Consider the following 22,743-nt stretch of genomic DNA (forward strand, 5'->3'; position numbering starts at 1 on the left):
TTATTTATTTATTTATTTATTTATTTATTATTTATTGTTATTATTGTTATTAATAACGACGACGATGATGGAACTCTTATTACACAGCCGGTGTTAATTTTGTGAATACAACAATTTACGATTCGCACATTCTTTCACGGGAAAATTATTGCAGCGCCGATTTCGCAGCGACACGTCGCTCTAAATTACGACGGGCCGTATGCATTACCTCGACGTCCTCGACGCATCATCGCAAGCAGCCCGGGGGAGCGCAGACACTCTCCACCTAGTCTCTCCAGCCATGTTGGATGGATCCAGCCATGGCTGATGGTGGAGAGTAATATTCATACTTCCCTTCTTTTCTCAAAATTGTCCTTTCAGCCGTAAGGCGATGGAGCGAGTTACGCCTTACGCTGCAATATCGCAATTTTTTAAAATTCACATTCCTTACCCGCACTCTCTCCGATTTCTCCTTCTCATTTATCTCTCTTTCAGCTTACGTTGCAGAGCTTTACGTCTCTGTTGATTATATTATCAATGCCATCTATAATATATATATATATATATATAACAAATATATATATATTTGTATATATATATATATTTGTATATGGATCAATTTATACGGTAAAGTATGGACAAAATTATAGTCGAGCTCCATATATGCTGTTTTCAAACTAACGTAGATAATCGTTAACTAAAGAATAAACAATAATTAAGGGAATATTTTGACTTTTTCACGCTGCTAAAACAAATTATCATTGCGGTAAAATTAATTATTCTTATCAAATATTTCAATTAGTACACAAAAATTTATTACGTTATTTCAAATGCTCACCTTTTATAAACAATGAAATTTATATGCAATAGCACGCCTACGTTAATTAAGTAATTTTATTTGCTGTTGAAGAATATATTTTCAAGAGATAACTTATGCGATCTATCAAATACTTGAGACTAACGGAGAGTTTCAAAATTTAAGATTCTTAACAAACAACTCGAAACATATATATTTTATATTTCAACATTTCAACAACGGAAGTGTGTGAATGTTACCGGTTATGGGCACTTAAATAAAGAAATAAAGAAACTGTTCTATTAAATCAAGAATCTTTTCATTATAATAATTGTTTAAAGGATCTCAATTTAAAATGTAAAATTTGATAAAATATTTATATACATGTTCATGCAGTAGAGATAAGCATGCTTTATCCAACATTGGTGTTTCAATAATTAAACATTTTTTTTCCACATCAGTAATGTCATAATAAATTACAAGTAAAACATCGATCGAAATACAAATGATATTTAAAAAAATGGTTTTTGTTTTTTATTACATGACAGAATAAAAAATTTTTCATGAATAAATGCTTTATGCTTTATAGGAAAATTCTCGTAAGAAAGAATCCATTATTTGCATAACAATGAGGAAAATATAAATAAGCGTTTTTAAGACTTTAAATTTTATATCATTGGTTTATAATTGAATATAAACCATTTTATTGAAAAAATATGTACAAATAATTCCTCGAGACTTTTACGAGATAACATGAGAATTTTGCAGAGAATTAAAATATAAGTAATAGAAAATATCAGTGAATAATGAACGTGAATAATCATTTGATGTATTTGATTTGTATAATGTGAAGAATAACTGCAAATTCATATGAAAAATTTGACTTTCAAAACTATTTACTTTTAGCAGTAAATAATAAATATACAGATCTGTATAAATCGATTGTTAAAATAATATTTATTTTTAGTTAAGCTTCTTTTCTTCGTCCTTTTTATTTTTCATTCGAATTCGAATTGGTAAGAGTTATTGAATTTTTTAACCATAACTTTAAAAAAATGGAATACGATATAATTTTCTAAGAATAAAGCAAAATATTGAACGTATAAACCAAAATTATTATTTAACGATGTAACTAAATTATATTAAAACAATACAAATTATACGATACTAGATTTCATGTAGCATAATAATAATTTACCGAGTATATTGTAATATTGCATTTACTATTGTTATTTACAGTCATGGGAGGTAAATATTTATATATTAATCTATTTATTAATCTAATAAGTTCTTGTATTTTGATAAATTGCAGGCGAGATTTAGAGATATCACAGCTGCTTATCTTGGGAAATTTGTAAGTGCATAATACTTGTTTTGCTTATTAGTAAACATGCCAACCGATTGCATATCACTCGAGGAGTTTAGAAATTATGTAAATTAACGTTTACATGCGATATGTGCGACATGTATTTCTGTAAAAGTAATTATTTTCATTGAATATAGATGCGCCTTGATTTGTTAAAAAAACATTAATAGCATAATTTCTTGTTTCTATAAAAATTAGATTGTATTTTTTTTTTTCGTTTATAATATCGGTTTACAAATTTCATATATAAATTTGGGATTTCAATATTTCATTAAAAATATGCATTGCGTAATAAAAACTCTGGGAGAATAAGAGAAAAGCTTGTAGTTAGTAAAGATAAGTGGGCAAGAAACTTAAGCCCCTACATTTAGGAAAAAAAAATTTATAATTGTTCAAGAATTTTCATTTCAGCTTATAATATGAACTGCGATCGGAAATATATTTATTATGAAAAAGAATTTCTAATTCATAGATGTATTTTTATAATTTGCATAAAGGTCATAATAATAATAATAATAATAATAATAATAATAATAATAATAATAATAATAATAATAATAATAATAATAATAATAGTAGCTGCATTAAGATTGTATAAATATTTTACGAAAATGTTTTTGGATTTATTGAATTTATTGGGACAAGAGATAAATTAACAAAGCTTATAGCTCCAATGCCATACTATTTGAATACCATTGATAAAATTATAAATTATCCGCTCGTGTAAGTAAATTTATTTGCTCTATTTGAAGTGTTATATGTCGAGGCACATTTATTCCATATAGATGCAGTGTCTCGTTACACTGATAATGTCCAAGAAATTGTATTTTCATACCAAATACAACATTTGTAATAGACATCGTTAAGAGTATGAATAACAATTTATGCAAATTTTTTAAAATATTAAATAAATATGATTAAAATATCGTGATGTTGATATTTTTGCTTTATTTCTTATTACTATCACTATAAGTCAGCTATAACATTCGCACATCTGACAATTCATTCGTTCACTTTACACTCAACAGCTTTATGCCATTTATTATTTTCGTTAATTTAGAAGTAAATTAAATTTCACGCTTTACTCATTTGTATATATGACTTAAATTAAATACCATTCTGTTAATAAAGAATATTGCAAACAATAAAGTAATAAACAATAAACAGCTGATGAAAGTTCATCGTTTTAGTATTTTCACACACGAACACACGCGCGCAAATTTATTTATTTATTAATTAATTAATATTTATGAAGAATAAAATATTAATAATTGCTTGTTATTATAAATTTATAAAATTTTTCAGAAATATTTGCATCGAAAAGGTTCATTTGGTAAGAAATATATTGTAGCTCAGTCAACTTTAATTACATAGTTTGTCTCATTATGCACACGTGCATACATAGTTGTGAGCGATAAAAATATGTGAATTTAAACACAAGCATATCTTAATAATCATCCTGCGCACTTCGAGGCACAAAAGTACGAGAAATTTGTATGCTCGTGCACATTGAAGTGGCCGACTTGTCGAAGTAGATGGCGTAAACGCTTTAAGCTTGGTATTGATTAGTAAAATACTTTCTACAAGTTTGTTAATAAAAATATTGACGGAATAAATTTATTATCCAGCTGAGTGGCATTTAGACATAAAAATATAGATAGTTATGAAATATGTCGGCACTAAGGATTTCTCGAAAACCGACAGATTTATAATCGATAATTTACTTTACATTCATCACTTATAAATAAGATGTTACAAATAAAATTATTGAGGAAACTGCCAAGTGAAATTGAATTGTATTTGATGCAATTTATTTAAAATTGAATGGATCAATTGATTTTTTTTTTTTATGAATTTTATTGAATTTTCTCAACGACAGATTCCTTGAATCCCAACTATCAAGTTTCAATAGAACTAAATTGGATAAATCACTAAGCATTGTGCAAAGTTGGGTAATTAAACTTTATCGTTAATGAGGCAGATATTTTACGTATCATCGATCGTTATCTATTTATACAATACTTATACATATAAGTAATAAGTTTACCCGACACAATGTTTATCGAATCATCGTTCCGTCAATGTATCCTTTATTATACAGTTAGAAAATTTTAATTTCGAATATAAATATATTAAAATATGGATAAATCAATGACTTATGCAACGACAATAGATAATTATATTAAAATACTTGTTAAATTTAAATTACGTTGCATTAAATTAATAAATTTTTTACATAAGTAAGATTTTTATTCATTTCATAACTGATGGAATATCTGTACAAAAGCTATAGTCAAGAAAAAAAAAAGAGAAAACTCTTGTCCAATGATTCGATCAATTGTGTCATTATGTATAATATACTCGATTTACAAATAATTCGAGTTTTTCAATGAATTGAAAATATAATTAAAAATTATGCGATTGTAGAATGGAATACAAAAAGTATGATGCATTATTTCATTAAGTTCTTGGACAAAATTTTCATTCTATATAGATACTTGGTGAAATAAAGGAAATTAACGATTATGCCAAGTTTTGAAAGCAAATAATTTGTATTTAATATATTTTTCTAAAAATTCTCGGCAATTATAAATTCATGTGTAGTTATTAAAGAATTTTATTAAATGAAAAATTGAAGAAATATTGGCATTGATACATTTAATATGAGATGAAATGCTCTTGCTTATTTTATGGAATAATATCGTCTTGAAAAGTGCTTCTAAAATTCTCTGACCTCATCGGAATTGTTCATATAAAGTTCAATAAATCAATCTCTCGAGAATGTGCCGTTGAATACGTAAATAAAATAAGATTCGATATTAATGTTGCAAACTATAAAAGAGTAATACTGAATCAGTAGTCCCGATGTTGATGTTGATGTTGATGTTGATGCTGATGCTGATGTTGATGTTGATGTAAATAATAGGTAGTTGTACCTTTTATACATAAATGTTTACAATTTATTTATAAAGCCGTGAAATGTATAATACATAGTGATAGTCCATGGCTTTAAATGGATTTACAAGTGGATATATTAGATTAAATAGAGATTTCATTGCTGCAGTTCCCATTATTTATACTACATAAGACAATATTGGATTATATTATCAAAATTTTCATTCATCGTAATATCCGAGAATTAATCGTTTTTTTCGAAATACAAACTCTCTCACTTACGCTAAAAATCTGTTCCAAATAAAAAGATTTTTAAAGAAGTCTAAGCGATCATTTATTTAACAACACAGTGAAAATCTAAATTCGATTTTGTGGAATAAAAAATATAAGCATGGGAATTGAATAATAATAGAAGCGCAAAAGGATAATCTGTTGTAGAAAAATTTGCTATTTCACATTAATGAATTTTGTTGAAATTCTAATTTTGTACTCATACGTGAATTTAATCTGAATTTTGTTAAGACTTTAATAGCCGTTGATCATAGTTTTCTTAAAATAAGTATTTTTTGGAATTATTAATATATTTAATTAAATATATATTTTAGTATTAGAGGTCAAAAAGTATAAACTAAAAACAAGTAAAGATATACTTTCAAAATATACACATCATCGTTAGAAATGTAGTTTTCAAATATTTGCATTAAAAGTTAGATTTAATTAAATTTAAAGTCCTAAACTAATGAAAATCTTAATAATACAAAATATTTAATAATTTTGTAAAATAAATAGAAATAAATACTTTTCGTAATAATTCTATACAAAGCTAAACGAAAATAAGTTAGAGATTTTTTTTTAATATTTCATTTTATAATATAAATATGTTTTTATAAAGTATAAAAATTAATTATAATATATATATATATATATATATACTTTAGTATATGCATATAATAAGTATATAAAAATCTTAATCTTTTTTTTTCAAGAAGTTGTTTGAAAAATAATATATATTTCCGTATATTTTACATAAATATTTACAACATTCGGTTACTAACACTGGGAAAAATTTGTATTCAAATATCGAATATTATCATAATAAAATTAATGAATGATGAAATTCTTAAAATTTGTCATAAAAAAATTAATAACTACATGCTAAACATAATAAATGTATATTTGTAGTTCCAACGATAATTTTAAAATTTATTTTCCCATTTATATTTGAGAATTTTATTGTTTATAAATAAGAATGCATTTTAAATAGTTTAACTAAACAATAATGTTAATTAATTTTCATAAATTTTTAACAACATTCGCTTTATAAAAATTTATTATTATTTAAATTTATTTAACTTAATTTTTATATTTATTGTGTCAATTTAATATTTTATACTAGTAAATATTGCCGTTGAACGAATATATCTCTTGAATAAGTTATTTTCAAAAATTGGATAATAAATTGAAATTGTTCATCTTTTTGAAATTATCTTGAACAAAATTCATAAATCTAATTACAAAATACATTTTATGTTATTATAGCTTCATTCCTCTGAGCATTATTGAATTAAAATATCGCTAATATTAGCAAATAATAAAATACATAAATATTTCGTTGCGTGAGCAAATCAATTGTAGTATTGATTTTTATGAAAAAAAAAAAATAAATAAATAAATAAATAAATAAAAAAATGGATACATAAACATAGTATAATAGAATATAAAAGTGGGAAGAAATATACTCCCATACATGGGATACATAAAAAAATTCTATTTCGAGAATAGAGATACGATTATTATTATCAGAAAATTATTAAAAAGTCTAGAATCTGGTTGCTGTAAACATTATATTGATATGGTCTGATAAAATGACAAAGAAAAATTTGGAAAAATAAATTGAATATGTTTAAAAGTATTTTTGGATTTAATTAAAAAAAAAAAAAAACAAAAAAAAAAACATATAGCAATTAAAAAGAAATTCTTGCTATTGAATACTCATTTTACTCTTACCATTACCAATTTATAATGAATAATTTTCATAATTTATTTAGTAATTTAGGAAATCATAGCCAACAATGATTTTTGAACAATTTTTTATTGTAATAAATATAAATATCACAAATTCATTAGAAATTGCATTAAGAATCAATTATGAATATTGAACTAATGTATGCAATACATCTTTTAAAATATAAAAATTTCTTTAATGACATTCTATTTATTTAACGTAATTCCTTTAAATTTATTTACAGTTTAAATACATCCGCTGTATATTAAATTATTATTTAAATTTCTGCTTTTCCTTTATGTCAAGCCAAGCAGTTTATACGATTAATTCATTCAATGAACAAGCACAATATTATCAATATTAAATTAATTTAGCATTTAAAAATATAATCTTACGCTTGATTTTAAATTGATTTGCACAATAGTGCAAAATTTTATTTAATTTTATTTGTAAAATACTTTTTTTTTTTATCGTAGTTTATTATGTTAGGTGGCGAGGGGGCGGGTGAAAGAATTATCGATGCTCTATGATTTTCCTCATCAGTGGGCATTACTATTTATAGTTTAAATTAAAACGCGCTCGGTCGATTTATTAATGGAGGCTAACGTAATTCGATCTTTAATTATCGGACGAGTTTCACCAAAGATTTGGTTATTGCAAACACAAATATTTGATGGCGAAGCTTCACGATCATCAAGAATAAAGGAAATTCGTGAAATGACAGTTCGAGGTGACGGAGCGAATCTCGAAACATATTTTTTTCATTGCTAGGCCGCCGCAACACGAGCTTAACCGAGCTCGAACAAGTAGTTTCCGAAAGTTTGAATGGAAAGAAAGAAAGAGAGGATATAAGCCGGTAAAGGGACAAAAGTCCGAGGTGTGCTGCTAAGCCGCCGTGCAAGCGCCCTTAAAAGCAATAAATCGTCGTCGATCTTTCGCTCGATAATCCTATAATCCTGGGGATCACTAAGCAATCGCGTGCTCGAGTTCCAAGCGTTCGATCGATCTCCCGGCGATTTTCTCGCGATCGCTGACTCCGGCCCTATCCTTTGGCGCCCCCTGTTCGACCTACGGCGCATCTCTCGCCGTTCATCACCACCACCATCGCCGCCGCCGCCGCCGCCGCCGCCACCGCCGTAACAACCGTCGGATCGATCCCGCGTCCCCGCGACCCGCGGCGCCAGTGCGCTTGGAGCCGCGGCGGCAGCAGCAGCAGCAGCATGTCCGGGAGGGAGTCTTACCCCGGCGGTGGGACGCGCTCGCCGCGAAGCTGCCGCCGGCTCGGCGACCTGCCCACCGTCGACCGCAGCCCTTCGCGCGGCTACGGGTCCGGCTACGCCAGTGGCCGTGGCAGTCCCCTTGGTGCTCGAAAGTCCCGTGGCACGCGCAGCGGCAACAGCTCCCCGGAGCACGGCCTCGGCTACGGCCTCACCGGTTACGGAGGCCAGCAGCAGGCCCTCGGGCTTGGGCTCGGAGGCGTCGGCGGGAGCTCGTATTACGGTCTCGGGGGCCGGGACGACGAGCTTGGGAGTCCGGTGCTCCTGCTGGAGGAGCGCGGCAGGAGCATGTCCCAAGGGGCGGGCCAGCATCGCTCGCGGAGCGCCTCCCGGCCGGGGATGCCAGGGCCGAGGTACGCGAGCCTCGACCGGGCCTCGGTCGGGCTACTCGACCACGAGCGCGAGTTCGTCCCAATCAGAGAGCCCCTCGGCCGGGCGGCGCGCTATCTCGAGGACGAGCTCTATGGGCCCCCGTTGCGCTCCAGCTCTCAGAGGCAGAGCCCGAATCCGCACCTGATGCGCGACGGGACCGGTTACATAGGCGAGCTCCAGCACCAGAACAACGACCTGCAGCGCGAGCTCGGCAACCTCAAGAAGGAGCTCGAGCTGACGAACCAGAAGCTCGGCAGCTCCATGCACAGCATCAAGACCTTCTGGAGCCCGGAACTTAAGAAGGAACGGGCACTCCGCAAGGAGGAGAGCAATAAGTACAACCTCATCAACGAGCAACTCAAGCTCCTCAACTCGGAGAACCAGGTTAGCGTGCGCGTGTGCTTGCCAGCGCCGCTCCTCGCCGCTCCTCGCCGTCGGGCTTACATTTAGGCCGATCGATATACGTGTACGTCCTCCTCGTAGAGCGCGTTGCCGCTCTCTCGACTCCCCCGCCGTCGCCACTGTCACCGCCGCCGCCACCGCCGTCGCCGTCGCCGCCGCCACCACCGTCGTTGCCGCCGCCGCCGCCGCCGCCGCCACCACCGCCACCACCGCCGTCGCCGTCACCGCCGCCACCGCCGCCACCGCCACCACCCTTACTCACACACACACACACTCTCTCTCTTTCACTCTCTCTCTCTTTCACTCTCTCTATCTATCTCTCTCTCTCTATCTATCTCTATCTATCTCTATCTATCTCTATCTATCTCTATCTCTCTATCTCTCTATCTCCCTATTTTTCTATCGAGTATATCTTTATCTATTCTGTCTACTCTATCCCCGCCGTCTATAACGCCGTGGTCCCCGCGTACATACACGTGCATGAGCCCCCGACGTCCTGCCCACGCGTGTTCGCCACCCCGCGCGTGATACTTTCCCTCGACACTTTAATCTCGTGCCGATTCTCATTCGAATCCAGGTCAGCGAGCGAGCTTCAGAGCAATTAACTTCCCTATTTCAGGAGGGATCTCAAGGAGCAAAGAAGAGCGCTCCCCCGAGCACCAGTGCCTTCCCAATTCCCTCCCCCCACAACCGTCCAACCCCACCACACCCCACCACACCCCACCAACATCACCGAACAATCCCGAGGCTATTAACCTACTCATCCAGGCTTTCTGGAGAAGGCTTACGCGGAAGTGAGCGTGACGTTGATCCCGTGTTATCGCTGCTGTTGATGGTCGAGCTCGGGTTGTCGAGCAGCCGCCAACGAAGAAAGTTGAGAATTAAGGAAACGAGACACGGCGCGACGGTGAAGGGCCAACGACGAGGATGTTACGAAGACGGGGAAGGGGGGGGCGATAAGGGCTGCGGAGGAGGACTGAGCGTTTAGATGTTAGGTGGCCGACAGGGCATGAAGGGGGAACGAGCGAGAACGTAAGAGAGTCAAAAGGGAGCGAGGGAGAAAGAGAAAACTAAAAGGAAAAAGGCGCGAGGAAGGGGGGGGGCGGCAAGCTTTATCGAGCGGTGCAAGCACTTCCTCCATCCCCACTGATAGTAGTAGCTCCTACGTTTGCTTGCACACGAGACACTATGGAAATTTCCGTCCACTTAGTCAATGTTATTTACACCTTTTTCTCGCAGGTCGTTCCGCCCAACCACCATTTTCGCTCTGCCCCCGTCTTCCTCCGCGTACGTGGCATTTAATTTACGATCCCGCCCAATCATTTTCATTCATCGTGGCCTGATGCGCTGCCCACTCGAGATCGATAATCCTTCGGTAGGCAATAGACCCCCCCTTAAAAAATAGGATTGACATCCTTTTTCACTGACGAGTCTCATTTGCATTGTGAGAAAAAGGAAAAGCAATGTCGCGAGAATCTGTAAAAATAATCCATCGTGATATATGAAGGCGCTAGCGCACACGTAACTTGGCCATTAGACAATAGAACTTCTAGATCGGAAAACCATGTAGTTGCGAGTCTTATGCACTGAATATTATGGCGGATCGATAATACGTTTTTTTTGTTTTGTATCTTGTTCGTTCGTTCGGTTTTTTGTTTTGTTTGTTTGTTTTTTTTCTTTTTTTTGCTAATTTAAAAGAATCGGCGCTGGCTACACGGTTATCTTCGAATGAAGCGAGAGGACGGCCGGGGCAACAAAATAGATTTTACATGTTCACGACACTGGATTTAATCCACAGAATTATTTATGCATCTGATAGTAATTATTATAAACAGCAAAATTACGGAGCTCCGGCAATGCACAGTTTACGCATTCTGAGTCCCGAGCTTAAAATTATTTCGGTCGTCACGATCTTTTAATACGTACACATTTTTTCACATTTTGCTAAATTGAATTTAATAGTTATTATTGAAGTAGAATTTATTGTCACTTTGTATATTTTTGTATTATTAACTTTAAAATTATGTTTCTCTAACAACGTATAGTGTTGATAAAAAATTAATCTGTTCAAATTTTATTTTTAATTTTCTTTAGAATTTCACTATTATTATTATCCTTATTATTATCCTTATTATTATTATTATTATTATTATTATTATTACTACTACTATACAATCAGTGCATGTTTGTAGATAAATAAAAAGTTTCATCAAATATATTGCTTAATTTATGCAGAAATACGAGCGTTTGGTTATATAAATTTATTTGAAAGATATTCTAATCTAATATTTTTATATCCATCGCTTATGACACGAAACGCAATATATATATATATATATATATATATTATTTTTATTGCCGTAACTTATTCAAGCAATAAAAGAGAATAAAAGAGCAGCACTCTTTCAAAGTCATGAATTTAATCTTGCACATTTACGTAATTACAACGAAAATTCCTTCGTGGTTACAAAGCCATTTAAAATATTCGAAACTATGTAAAAGAAAAAAGACAAATACATATTAATACGCGAATGAGCTACTAATAAATTGATGTGAATTAATATTGTTAGTTTAGTAAATCCTAGACATTGTAAATCTAATATTTTATCTTTGGACACTGTCAATATAAAAAGAAAGTTCTTTTAATGGAGTGTAAATATGACTTTTATGAAATTTTGATAAATTTTTACTCATTTCTCATTAGCGCGTGATGAAATATTATCATTTTTTTCTTAGTCTTTTAAAATAATTTTTTATTTTATTTACAAAATCTTCATCTTCGTTCAAAACAGTTTATTTATTTCAAGCCGACTGTTGACAATAATTTATAATAATATTACCTATGAACGAAGGAATTAAAATATTACACATCATCTAGTAACAAATATAATAAATATAAAAAATATAATAATATAAAAAATCGATAAATTCTGATTAATCATTACATTACTGAGATTAACCATTTAATTGTTAATATTGCAATCTTACACACAAAACTGATACATACACAATAAAGTGCATGTAATGTTTTTTTTTTGTCTATTTAATAAAATTTACTTGATTGAAAATGCTTTTATGTACATAATCTTAGGAATATTTAAAACTTCGGTATGATATATGCATGTTGATGTTGTACGCATATGTACATTACATGACTAAACATTTAATTAGTGACACATTTCTACTAATTACTTACATTAAAAAAATGATTTGAAATTTCATTTTTAATTGGAATATGCGAAAATGAACTTATAATAACTGTATTGCAAAGTCATTAAACTTTGGTTTCTAACTTAATTCTATATTTTTCTACTTTTTACACATAAAATTAAAATAAATTATCAAACAAAAATTATACATATACTCATATATATATATATATATATATATATATATATATATATATATATATATATAATAAATGTTAGTGGAAGAGTTTAATATGATTATTTGAATGATTTATTCAGAACAGTATTGTTAAAATCAATATTACTTAAATTATTCAGATTGTATTTATAAATAGATGATAATTGTACATTGTGTAAGCAATGTTAAAGAAAATAATTAAAATATATAAATTTACGTACGTGAGAGTATTTATTGGACTGTACTGAAAAGAAAGAAAATTTGCACGGATAGTAAATACTCTAGAAAATTAGCTCAAAGTATCGGAAAATGCAATTACACAGTTTTTGTTCTTTTTTTTGCAATGTGCTAATCAGCTTATTTATAGTTAAAATTTCTATTCTCTAGGTAATTTTGATACAATCTTTCATGAAGTTAAGAACGACGTCGTAGAAAATTGAAAAATCTGAAAGAGTACAATAATTCGAAAGATCATTTTAACCATTGAATAAACAAAATTTATTACCTTATATTAGATTGATGGGAGAATTAAAAGTTTTGATATAAAGTACATAAAGAGTAAATGTAAAATGTGATATAGTAGAATTAGAAGCAATACAAAATAAATTTTTTATACCAATACTCCAAATCTTTATAGAAAATCTTATCGGACTTGCAATTAGTTTTTTAATTTTAAAATTAAGCATAATTTGTCTAAACTGTAGTTTAGAAATCTTTACTTGTAAAATTTAATCATTTTTGTTCTTCCAAGTCTACTTCGGGCACGAAGTGGCATTATATTTATTTGAAATGATTAACATTATCAAACTAGCGAATAGTATTGAAATGAAAAATCATTTAAATAAAAGTATTGTAATGGCTACTTGAATATATTGTATAAATTAATATAAACAAAAAATTCACACTGTTCTGTAATACCTGAATTAATTTTTTTTTTATTTTACATATTAGGGGAAAAATTTGTAAAAGCAGATGTGACATTGCAAATTTATAAAGTGACAAAGCTACTGAAACTTAAATTTACTGTACTATTACTCTATTCAAAGCACATTATCCTTTCAAATTATTTATTAAATACCGATTAGCTTATTTTACTCTCTTAACTAATTTTGTAGTATGCATTATAGTTTCTACTACAGCCTTTATCTGTATTTTTTTATATTATTACACGATAATACGTGTATTATGCACATGCTTATCTTTATTTTTTAAAACTTTTACTTAATATATATATATATATATATATATATATATATATATATATATATACTACACCCTAAGACTTTATTATTATTTAGACATTTTCTTATTTCTTTACAATGAATTGTCAATGAACTCGAAAAAATATGTAGTAAACGTATGATTAGTATATACAGAAAAAAAGTTTTTTTTTAAATGCTTTAAAATATTAAAAATTATCTACCAATGAAAAATGCTCATCACATATTTTGAATTTCATAGAAAAATCATATTTTTAACATTTTACACAAAATCCAAACACTATATACTTTTATATTTCCCATAATTAGCGTTAATATTAATTATATATACATGCATAAGTACATCACACATTTATATGTGTCTATCTGTGTGTGTGTGTGTGTGCGTGTGTGCGTGTGTATCTGTGTGTGTGTGTGTGTGCGTGTGCGTGCGTGCGTGCGTTCGTGTGTGTGTGCGTGTGTGCGTGTGTATCTGTGTGTGTGTGTGTGTGTGTGTGTGTGTGCGTGTGCGTGCGTGCGTGCGTTCGTGCGTGTATGTGTTAGGCGCGTGTATGTGTGTATGCGTGTATTTATTTATTCTTTTATGTATATTTATTTTATATTAACTATTTTCAATAACAAAAAGGCATCGGATCTTTAAAATGTGATAATACCAATAACGGTGTATTCAGTATTTAATTGATAAAGCGGTTAAACGATATAAGCATTTTATTTTTTTTTACAATATCTTTAATTCATACTTTCCTTTTTTTAGTCCTAATGCTAACATAAAATCTTGCTATTCAGGTCTGAATTAATAGAATATTTTACTATAATAAGCGGTGTTAAAGTTTAATGTTTTGAAAAATAGAGAAATTATACAGAGGCAAGCTAGGTGAATTTTTATTGTAATTAGAGAAAGTGAATGAAGATAATCGGAGCTTTCATTTGATGATTCTATCAGGACAATGCTGATATTATTTTTAACTAGCAAACAATCATACATTGCGCCCTGAAAACATCTAATTTGCTTAAATGAATGAAATTATCATTTTACGCTTCATAAAGCATCCTGTAACAGATATTCATAATCCGTATACTTGAATTTCATATAATAACAATAGACTTATTTCATTGTAGATTAGTTTTTCACGGATTACTATCTTTGAGTGTAATATGCCAATAATTATCTTAGCGTTTCATTTGCCCATCATGTCGTATCATTATATCGTGCTCTTATCACCATTTAATAGAAACAGTATAAAGTTTGCATATCCTAATAAATTATTCGACTGTAACTCATTATAGATAAGTAATATAAGGATGTGAAGGTATGATTTTAATCGAAATAAAAAAATCTTCTAGTATATTTATGTAGGAATTCAATTGAAATTAATTTTAGGATATTACATAAAAATAATATTTTTTAATTATATTTTATTCCAAGATTTATTGCTTAAAAAGTTATCATTGCAAAATGATAGACAAAGAAAAACACCCCATTTTTAATTACTGTTCGTTTATGTATAAATATTATTCTTGATAATCACGATGAGATTCGATAGAATTGCGTCAATTATTGTATTAATTTCATTATAATATTATTTGAAATAAGATACATACATACACACACACACACACACACACACACACATAATATATTGAATAAGAATAATAGAGAAGAAATTTACAGAAATATATAATTAAAAACCGAATTATCTGTTTCATCTGTAACATTTTAGAATTAAAATCCTTCAAGGATAAAATAATACCACAAATATATTTCAAATATGTCAAGCTTTTATAAGTTTAGTTTAAGATAAAGTATTGTAGAAAATTCATACATTATTTTGAACAAAAGTTCATTTTTAATTAATTTCAAAATAATATAGCTTTCATTTACTTAAGGTTGTTTTACTCTCTACCTTCCCTATGTGAATTAAGAACATTGTTATTTCATTTTCTATTTTACTTCAACGCTTTAACGATCTTAACTCACTTGATTTAATTACCTTTACAATAATTTATACAATATAAGTTTATAATATTGTATGGTTAATTAAATGTGTACACATCGTATTTATAAAAACATCTATAATTTTCATATGCATTGTTTAATTTAACGGGACAATTTTCTATTATTTAAATTTTTTATTTTATGAGTACCCGAGCATTGTATTAATGTGTAAAATTTTAACATTTTGTTATTCTGCATATATATTAGTTAAAAAAAAATATGGAAAAAATATAATAATTTATCGAAATTTCACTTTTGGGAATTCAGTAATTTAATCACTTTTTCTAAATATTATACCAATTGATTTCTATTTTTTTTTTTTTTTTAGACATCTGAAGATATTAACAAAAATAAATGTTAACTAAAGCAATAAAAATATATTTATCAAAATTATACGATTTTCTAGATTTTGTACATACATCTGTGATGTGATACTTTAATGCATTAAATTTATAAAATGGCAACATGAAATTTTACTTTTAGTTATTATTTATTTTAATTAAAACTAGCATGTGGTTTATAGACTTTGTTTGTTCTATAATGTTCATTTTACTATTTTAACAATCGTACGTCTTCAATCATCTCATAGAATTCTTAAATATAATAGCCTTTTCTTCAATTTTTTAAAGGTTTAGATTTTCCTTCTTATATCGATATTGAGGAAGGCCAAAAAACCAATTTCTACGTAGACGAAATCTTATTAATATCTTATAATTGAATTTTCAAATGGGTGAAGTCATTGTAACTATCACAATGCTCGTAATAGAATAATTTATTTCCCAATCGAACATTTTTATACAAATTTAAAAAGGAAGTTTGTTTTGATAAGTTTTAATAAATTCGTCAAATTCTCTAGACAACTTTACAAGTAAATAAGTTATCTTTTTATTATTTTTTTTTATAAGTTTTTAGCTATATCTTGTCGAATAAATGAATTTGTGAAGTTGTTATTAAAAAATATTAGGATCAATAGGATAGAATGTGCTTTGATATTCTATTTATTTACATGATAGATAAATGTATAATAATATTTTAACATTTTCTTCCGAATATATTCAAATATTAGAATAAAACTTCGAGATCAAATTATTATGGTAGGATAAATAATTTTAATACGTGCATGAGAATGCATAATATTATATATTAATTATAGTAAGAGAAAAGAAATTAAAAGAATATCATAATATATAAAGTGATTGAATTATTATCAATTCCTGCAATTTTCCGATAAATATTAACAGATAAATATTTATGGCAATTTTTAATTTTTTGTAAATTCGCAAATATGTATGTATACACATTCTATGGTAAAATAATGTTAAGAGATAATAATTGAAATAATCTTTAAGTTTAAATATATTTATTTCATATATTATTTACAATTGTTAGATTTATTCGTCGAATATGTAAATCCTCATTTATATTATTTTTCATAAAAGAAAATTCTTCTTTCTTTTTTATTAAGATAACTTAATGATATACAACTTTATTCGTATTTAATAATTCATACAGATATACTTAGTCAGTAAAGACAAAACTGTCTTAAGATTCAATGAAGTTGAACAATAGACAGTATAATGAATTGGAATAAAATTCAGAAACTAACCCAACCATTTTCATTAATAATTATAAATCCATAAATATTATTTTTATTTTTACTCAAAACGTTAATGTATTGTTCATAAATACGTATTTTAATAAATATAGAAAATATTTCATTAATGTAATATCATATTTTATACTTGCACTGGTTCGAAGCTTTTCTTAAAGCAAACGTGTATATAGAACTTGAAAAGATAGATCCCTTGACCTGAAATTTAACTAAGCTTGAGATTTCGATTTTGATATATACATTATTCTTTTAAATGCCATGGCGTATAATTTGCCTTCTAATGAATTTTTAAACTTATTAATATTAATATTTATTATTAGTATTATTAATAATTTTATATCGTTGAAATATAAAAAAAATTGAAATGAAATCGCTTGCTTATACTTTTATATTCAATCTGAGTACCTTGTATATCTATATAATCTTAGCATAAATTATTTTTAATGAATAAAATAGTATGTAAACAATGATCGGAATATAACTAATATTAAACAATAATATCCGTGTAATCAAAATTTTCGTTACGGATATTGACAGAGCTTGTTCAAAGCACAGGATCTTACTTCCATTTTCATACGATAGGGTTACATAAACCTTGCCTTTTACATAAAAAAAAAAAAAAATTATCGTTTTTAATTGCACACGAGTAAAAATTAGTAGATCGATACGTCTTGCAATGTCAATTAAATTAAATTAAAATTTATAATCAAATTTTGATTTATTAGCTCGTATTTTCGTATTACCCGCTATTAATATTTAGAAATTGTAGTAAATCAAAAAAAGAAAAAAAAATATTAAACTAATCCTTTATATTAAGAATATATGAAATTTTATGTAGAATAATTAGTGGTTGATGTTTAATAAAGTTTATTTAGAATGAGTGAAACGTTTACGGTGAACAGAAAGTCGTGGTTGCAATCCACTCGTTCCGGCCAAACTTAATATGTGAAAAGAAATATACATCTAGCCACGTTAATTAGAAAAAAATAATTATGATTTCGTTTATGAAAAGTTTCTACAACCATTAATAAATAAAACTTAATGAAAAGTAAAAGTTTGTAAAAGTTTATTTTAATTTTTTTCATATTAAACTTTCTCGCATACATTTTATTAATTATTCTATCGAGTATAATTGTCATACGATAACATATCACGTAATTGTTTATGCATACGCTTGTTATTCGATTTCTTTTTAAATTCTATGAAATACAATGGACGAAGCTTTGAAAATATATTTATTTTTTTTAAATTATGTTAAGGGACATAAGTATTAAAAGACATTGATTTCAAAGAAATAATTGTGTGATCCCTTTCATTAATTGCTACGAAAGAATGTCAGGTGATTAAAGTATACCTCATTAAATTTTCTTCAAGTAACACGTACGAAGATCTAAATATGGAATTCATTTATATTTTTAATGCAGGGGAGGTATAAATTCCAGTGCATTCTCTTTTGCTGTAGAACTAGGCTGATTTTATTAAAACTCTTTAAATTATGTTTTTCTTATAATCATAAAAAAATGTTATAGTTACTTAATGAAAAGAACACATACGTGTCTACGTGTATGCGTGTGCGTGAGAGAGCGGGCGGGCGGGCGCGTGCGTGCGCCAGCAGTAAATTTCCACGCTTATTAATATTAAATTAAATTTTAGAATAAATTTTGGAAAACGATAAAAATAAGAGTTAAAATAGGAATATCTTTCGAGCAATTACTAACTTTCATTTTGTATAAAAATAAAACTCTTAGCTAAATTTAACGAAGTTTTATTGATTCTAACTGTAAGAGACGAATTTATGATAATAACGGATATCGAAATTTTTCTCATTTCTCTCAGAATTTAGAAAACTTATTCTAATTTTGAAAAAATTGAAAATGATTTGAGAAGAAATTTCTAAAACATATAATATATAAAAGATATTTTCCATTTTTATTTAAATAATAATATAATCGTTATATTGTGTGAATTTGGTTTGAAAAAGTACATATAAACATATATCCAAGCAAAACTATAATATACCACAGTACATAGAAAATTAAGAAAATAAATATTCTTAATAATAGCGTAATTGCTCATATTATATATCGTAATATTTCGCTGCCGTTATTAAAAAAATGTCGTTTTTATTGATTAAAACTATCGTTATCTTTATTTTATTTCTTTTATCAAATAATGAGCGTAATTAACAGATGATAACTTATGGATGTTATAGATGAAATAAAAATTCGTTACCATTTTATCTAACCCATTATTGATTACGAGGATTTAATATTATTTATAATACTAGTTCATATTTGTTATATGTACGCATTTTTATTAATATATATTCACGTACATTACGAGAAAAACTTGTTTTCTTATATCTTCAAAAAATATTTTAATTTTCTTTAATAGAAGTTTTATCAATTTTTTATTCAATAATGATTGCATTAAAGTTAAACGATAATGCTTTTTTACTACTAGAAATTATTTATAACAATAAATTAATTATATTAATATATTCGTTTCTATCCATATAATTATAATAATAAATAATTATACATTATTACATATCTCATTAATTGACTGATTTTTAAATACAATTTCATAATAGATAAAATATAAATTTCTTTGAATCTCATAAAAATTCTAAACAATTAATATTTTTAATAAATTTCAGTGATGCGATAATAAATATTACGATTGCTTAGAATCATTATAAGTTCAATATTTTCAAACATCAATTTACAAATTTAAATGACATATTTAAAAGACATAATAACTTCTTAATAAAGTCTCAATACTAATAAATAGTGTAATGATTTTTAAATCTATGAAAGCATAAATAAGTTTACATATTTAAAGAATTTTAAAAATTATCATAAATCATTGTATGAAATGTTAAAAAGAAAACTTGTTATCAAAGTAATTAAAAATCTCAAATATATTGTTAAAAAATAAATATGATTTTATTGTATTCCATTGAATGTTAAAAATGAAATTGTTAAATCTTAGTAAAATTCAATTAGAAATATAAGTTTGAATTAATTTTATATAATTTTTGAAACTTTTACAAGTAAGACCATACTATTTACATAATATAATAAAAAAGATTTGAAATTTAAACATTTTTAGAAAACCATATTTAAGTTAGTTGAACTTCAACATATTTTCTTCATTGTTAGATGAATATTCTTTGAAATTACTGATGAAAGTACTGATTGAAAATAATAAAAAAATTACTTAAATAATTTAATTTTCATTTTACAACGCTCTATAACACGTAGCAAATACAATATATATATATATATATATATATATATATATATATATATATATATATATATATATATATAGTTGGCAAGCAATTAGTTTTTTTCATATTATAAAAAAATTAACATTAAAATACTGAAACAAGACACATATACTTAACATTTACATACACTTATACATTTATATGTATTATTAAAAAAAGATTTTTGTATGACGATAAAAAAGTTTATAAATAAGCTATTGTTACTAAGGTAATGTATTCATGTATATAGAGTAATATGATTTATTGCAAAGCGTAACAATAAGAATTTCGTTTGTGATTGAAAGAAATATTTAATATAATAAGCATGTGCACAGAATGAAATTTAGCGATACGCATAGTCTACACTTTGAAATTTTAAAAGCACTTTTACTCGTCGATTAGAAATATGCATGCAAGAACTTAATATCTTACAAAATTAATACACTTTCGATTATCATTAAGAAATCGAAAATTCACATTAGTTGTTATAGATCTTTCATACTTTAATTTTCAATCCTTTTCAACATTTATAAATATTCAAGTTTAAATGTTCTTTTAATAAAAGCCCAGGTTCAGCCTTCGTATTAATAGGTGAAACGAAGTGAAAGAAATCTAAGAAAAAGAAAAGATACAATAGGTATTATAATTTATATCATTAATTAAATAACTATTATATTGGATTTTATTTACTCGTATTTTATTTCTAATAGAAGTATTGTTTAAACTAGATAATTATCGAACAAAATGTATTGAAAGGGGGAAAAAAAAATTAAACGAAATAAATACAAGTAGGTATCGGTATAAATTAAAAAAAAAAAAATTAAACTTCTTTTCAGAAGCTATTTTTATAAAACTACAATAGTATTAATCTCAATACAAGAGATATTTAAAGGGAGTTAATAAGAAACGAAATTTTATGATAATAGTAAATAATTTTTTTGTTAAAAAAATTATAATTTCTTTATATAGATGGTAATTTACATTATTATGCCTGAGGATTTAATATTTGCAATGAATTAAATTTCTTAAAAAATGACCAACATAACTGCTTACAACATTTCAATTGACGATCTTTAAAGTTTAAATTTCGTATGCAAATTTTAATTTATAACGAAAAAAATTTTGATTTTCGACGAAATATTATTTTAATTTATATAAGAAAGCTATTTTTTTTTTTTTTTTTTTTTTTTTTTTTTTCCAAAAATTTTTTCCAGAAGTATTCAATATATAAACATTATTTTACTTCAAATATATATCTTGGTGTTATTTCTTAAATTATTTTTATTTTATTTAAGCGTATATCTAAATTAGAGTGTTGGGTGAATATACGAAGAATTATTGATTTGACGAGTTTGACAAAGTTTTTTTAAAGTTTCCGACAGCAAACTAAATTCTAACTAGGGTCAAAGTATATTTATAATTTATAATAAATATACGTTGAAGGTAAAATTGAAATGCGTGAGAAATGAGATTGATAGTATGTACTTGTTGTAAGTTTTTCTCGCGATTCATATAATTATTTTGAGATTGTTTTTATAAAAATTGAAAAACCTTAGTATTATTTAGTAACATACGTAGTCAGTTTTTATATTATCTGATTTGGAAGAAATTCAATTTAAGATAATAAATTTATTATTTTATTCAAATATGAAAGATTTTTAAATACGATAAGTGGTCTTATTAATGTACTCATTAAATGGTAGATAATTTTCAATCAAACGATTTAATAATCTACAGCTAAAATTTATGTTAAAGTATTAAAATTTGCTTTCAATTTGATAAATATTAGTTTATAATAAAGTTGAATAATAGATTCGATATTATTTATCAGTAACGGGGGCAATTTTTATTCACATAAGCATCCAGAAGAATCAGCTATGTTTCTGAAATATATTATATAATAATAAATAATAGTCAGTTTTCTATCTTTCTATCATAAAGTATCTAAAATTAAATTCAAGCATTAAAATTGAAAGTAATTTGAAAATTGCCAAATTTCAGTATTCATACTTAAGTAATGCTATAATTTCTCGATTGTCCTTACAATTTATTTATGAAGAAATATAAGGATTATATAAATACTTATTACTTATAGATGCTTAGAACATTGCCGATGACTATATCAGAAAAATGAAGTTATAATTAATAAATTTTTCGTTTCATTTAACTGTGCTTTTTTAACT

At 28.1% G+C, this 22,743-nt stretch overlaps 1 protein-coding gene across 1 annotated transcript in view; it reads left to right on the forward strand.

The window, feature by feature from the left end:
• The first annotated feature begins 8,527 nt into the window (after positions 1-8,527).
• brp (ELKS/RAB6-interacting/CAST family member bruchpilot) overlaps positions 8,528-22,743 on the forward strand; it is a 77,629-nt gene continuing 63,413 nt past the window's right edge. The window contains exon 1 of the mRNA XM_011500750.1: positions 8,528-9,074. Within this exon, the coding sequence (XP_011499052.1) occupies positions 8,607-9,074 (468 nt within the window). The 5' untranslated portion in view covers positions 8,528-8,606. The remainder of the gene's footprint in view (positions 9,075-22,743) is intronic.

The sequence above is a fragment of the Ceratosolen solmsi genome, unplaced genomic scaffold (assembly GCF_000503995.2).
Source record: "Ceratosolen solmsi marchali unplaced genomic scaffold, CerSol_1.0 scaffold27, whole genome shotgun sequence".
Lineage (NCBI taxonomy): Eukaryota > Metazoa > Arthropoda > Insecta > Hymenoptera > Agaonidae > Ceratosolen > Ceratosolen solmsi.